The sequence below is a fragment of the Pteropus vampyrus genome, unplaced genomic scaffold (genome assembly GCF_000151845.1).
Source record: "Pteropus vampyrus isolate Shadow unplaced genomic scaffold, Pvam_2.0 Scaffold50, whole genome shotgun sequence".
Taxonomy (NCBI): domain Eukaryota; kingdom Metazoa; phylum Chordata; class Mammalia; order Chiroptera; family Pteropodidae; genus Pteropus; species Pteropus vampyrus.
Genome location: NW_011888831.1, coordinates 4,993,040 through 4,995,833, shown reverse-complemented (window position 1 = coordinate 4,995,833; position 2,794 = coordinate 4,993,040). Strand labels below are relative to the sequence as shown.

The window sequence follows — 2,794 nt, the reverse complement described above, 5'->3', positions numbered from 1 at the left end:
CTGTCCCTCTTGGTTTAGGGATTAGTTCAAGTTGCTCTACTGATATATGCTTAATGATATATGTCATAAGCACATTTTGAAACTCCCTGTCTACCTGGCGGCTTATCTTCAGAGAGCCATTCCATGCCCCTTCCCCTTATCCTCAGGACCAGCCAATTCCTTTTATCCTGCTCGTCCACTTAGTTTCTTTTCTTTTAGAACTCGCAGCTCCCTGGCCTAAACAACATCTCGAGGTCAAATTTGTAAAAATTCCAAAGAGCTGCCTCAATTCTGTTGTTGCACTGGAATTATCATCACCAGTGTCCCTTATATGTATCATGTGCTTCTTCTAGGGTTTCACACACTTTATCACATTTGATCTTTTAAGTAGTCCTGTGACTGTATCCTCATTCAGCAGATGAGGCTGCTGTGGCTCAGGGAAGCTAGATGATTTGGCCAGTGCAGCAGAGTTGGAGCTAAAACCCACATCTTCCGCCTCCAGCTTTCCCACTAGCCCGTGGTCCCACGCTGTGATATATTTTGAAAGAGTAATTATATTCAGGAGCTGGAAAGTAATTTTTGTCAAGGAGATTTTGGTTGTGGTTGTCATGAGACTGATTTGGGAAGGGATTTTTGCCTATAACATAGAGCATGTAAGATTAGCTTTATAGTTTGTTTTTGAATTCAAACCCATCTGGCATTTTGATTCATTCATATTTATGGAGCACCTATTACATGCCAGGCAGTAGAGAGAAGATGGGGGCATAAAACAGACATGATCCCTGCCTTCATGGAATCTAGGTAGGAGAAGACAAATAAATGGGCAATCGCAATATTTTAATAAGTACCCAGGTAGGGGATGTACTGGTTGGGATGGGAGCATGTGGCAGGGACATCTAACTTAAACATGACAGATAAGTAAGGCTTCCCAGAAAAAGAGACTTCTAATTTGAAGACTGAAGGATGAGAGAGTTTTAGCCAGATTGGGATTGGGAGGGGTAGGGTAGGCAACAAGGTTTCAAGAAGATGCAAAAGCAGTTTGAAGGCCTGAAGGTGAGAAATGTGGTCCATGTTTTCTCAGTTCTTGCTCATTAGATCAGATTTCATGATATAGCTGTTGGAGAGACTTGAAAAAGCAGATCAATGGGGAAAGCTCAGAAAATACCTCTTTCTCATGTCTTCTTAACAGAAAAAACTTGACTCTCCACCCCCATCCACCAATCCCTTCTTGGAAGATGAGCCAGCACCAGAGATGGAGGAACTGGCAATGGAGAAAGGAGATTTAGATCAAGTAAGTCTGGTTTGCATTTCCACATGAAACCTATCCAATGTTTGTTTCTGAAAATGGGTCTACCTGCTCTAAATGTGATCTTTTGGCTGTTGACCACATGCAGCGATCAGTGGTCTGTATAGAAAGCCTTTATCTGAAAGTGTATTTAGAAAACTGAGTGAAAGAGCAACCCTTCCTGCCCCACCCCTCTGCTCCCAAAGAGCCTCACCACTGGAATTAGTGACATAATCAAGTTTAATTAGCCCATGTGGTGAGGCAGCAGAATTCCGCCCTGCCTCATTCATCATCTCCTACACTTGTCGGTTTAGCCTTTGGTTGTACTCTCATCTCGTCCAGTGATGATGTGAGAGGCTGAAAGATCCCCAGTGAAATTAGCAGCACCATCAGCTGAGAGAGGCCTCCACTCAGTGTAAACTGATAACTTTAGGTCTGAAAGCCATTGGGGAGGCCTGGAAACATCAAGGTGACCAATGGCGTATTTGGAGAGTTACTTTTCAGAGCACACTAGCACTTTCATTTCCTTGGGATTTTTCTGTCCAACTCTAAATTTCCTCTCCCTTCATCCTACAAAATGTTGCTTTCGTTTCACTGCCACTTTACGACAAAAGGGGTTAGAGTAATAAATCAAAACTTTTTCTGTCTGGATTAGTTAACCTTCTTTTTAATTTTCTATACTTAGCTTCTAAAGAATTACTTTATAGTCTTGTTTTGTTGTAGACACCATCAAAAGGGAGGCTGGCTGGGAAGACTAGCTCTGGGAAAGACCCGTAGCCATGCTCTTTGCAGCTAGCCCTACATTCCTAGCACAGTGAGGGTAGGTGTGAGATCTCAGTAGGAGCCAAGAGAACAGAATTTCCAGGAGCAGTTCTGAAGTGATGCAATAACATGTGTCTGGTCCACTGATTATATAATTGTAATAACATGGACACCTCACATTTTTATGGTGCTTTGTAGTTTAAAAGTCTTTTACATGCTTTATTTCATTTCATCTTCACAGTGCCTGCCACTCATTTTATAGGATTTTATATGAGCTGCGATGCCTGCAGCTCAGAGAGGTTAAGTGATTTGCCCAGGGTTACATAGTTTGGAAGTGGAGGAGCTAGGACTAGAAGCCAGGTCTGGAAGTCAAAGACTAGAATTCTTTTTCTGGCACTCTTTGTATTACACTATGATGTCTTAATGAAAAGTAGAGAATATAGAACTGAATCCCATGAATAAAAGTGAATGAATAAAACTGAGGAGATACCTTGAGGCTGTATCAGAGACATCTGTGGGATTAGATATAATTGACTTAAAGCCATCCTATCAGCCAGCATGAGAGAAAACAAAAGATTTCTTCTAACTGAAGAAATACATCTCTCAAAAGACCCTGTTTCCAGGGTGGAGTAGGAACCTCTATATTCACCTCCTCCCACGACCACATCAGAATTACAGCTAAACTGTAGAACAATCATCATTGAGAATCACCTGAAGTCTAGCTGAACAGAAGTCTTATAATTAAAGATATACAAAAGAAGCCATGTT

General features: G+C 41.6%; 1 protein-coding gene across 4 annotated transcripts in view; it reads left to right on the top strand.

Annotated features, from left to right (window-relative positions):
* Positions 1 to 2,794, top strand: part of VPS53 (VPS53, GARP complex subunit) — an 89,100-nt gene that overhangs the window by 21,205 nt on the left and 65,101 nt on the right. Inside the window, exon 1 of one of the 4 annotated variants that reach the window (XM_023530531.1) lies at positions 1,148 to 1,270. The exons of the other annotated variants lie outside the window; for them this stretch is intronic. Within the exon in view, the coding sequence (XP_023386299.1) occupies positions 1,232 to 1,270 (39 nt within the window). The 5' untranslated portion in view covers positions 1,148 to 1,231. Of the gene's footprint in view, positions 1 to 1,147; positions 1,271 to 2,794 lie in introns of those variants that run through there. 4 annotated transcript variants of the gene reach the window in all.